Source organism: Cyprinodon variegatus, unplaced genomic scaffold (assembly GCF_000732505.1).
Source record: "Cyprinodon variegatus isolate N-32 unplaced genomic scaffold, C_variegatus-1.0 Scaffold1115, whole genome shotgun sequence".
NCBI classification, from domain to species: Eukaryota; Metazoa; Chordata; class Actinopteri; order Cyprinodontiformes; family Cyprinodontidae; genus Cyprinodon; species Cyprinodon variegatus.
In genome coordinates, this window is record NW_015151568.1 from 82,136 (window position 1) to 82,683 (window position 548).

The 548-nt window shown below is 44.7% G+C and overlaps 1 protein-coding gene across 1 annotated transcript in view; it reads right to left on the reverse strand.

Moving 5' to 3' along the window:
- Nucleotides 1-548, reverse strand: part of myo5a (myosin VA) — a 43,977-nt gene extending 43,429 nt beyond the window's left edge. Inside the window, exon 1 of the mRNA XM_015400526.1 lies at nt 404-548. Within this exon, the coding sequence (XP_015256012.1) occupies nt 404-430 (27 nt within the window). The 5' untranslated portion in view covers nt 431-548. The remainder of the gene's footprint in view (nt 1-403) is intronic.

Here is a 548-nt window from a genome sequence, read left to right on the forward strand (position 1 = left end):
TTGTTCTCTACTTCAAAAAAACACTTTAGATTTTAAAATGTAAAAGCGTTCTAATTTTATTCCAGGGTTAAATTCGGTTTAAAGTAACGGATTATAATTTAAACTGAGCCCTGATCTAAAGAGCCGCATGTGGCCCCGGGGCCGCAGGTTGCAGACCCCTGGCCCCCAGCAACAGCTGGTTGGAAAAGCTTCATCATCTGCGGCAGCAAACAGACATGCGCGTAATGATGATGTTCATGTTCATGTGGCAGAGTAACGGAAGGAAGAGCTGCTTTAACACGTTCATTTCAAGAGTTCAGAAAAAAACCCGTGAAGAAGTTAAACGTTGGTGTTTAGTCGTTACTCCAAACGGACTTAGAAATGAAGGAAGATAAACCGCTTTGTTATCATTATCGCTTCCTACCTTGGAGTAAAGTTCAGAGGCAGCCATGACTTTAACGCTCAGCGGAGATTCTTTCTAGCAGCTTGAAAGGAGGAGAAACATTCCGCTGCCTCCTGGATCTCCTTCACTTTGCTCCTTCCTACCGACCAGGAGGACTGGGCTCCCT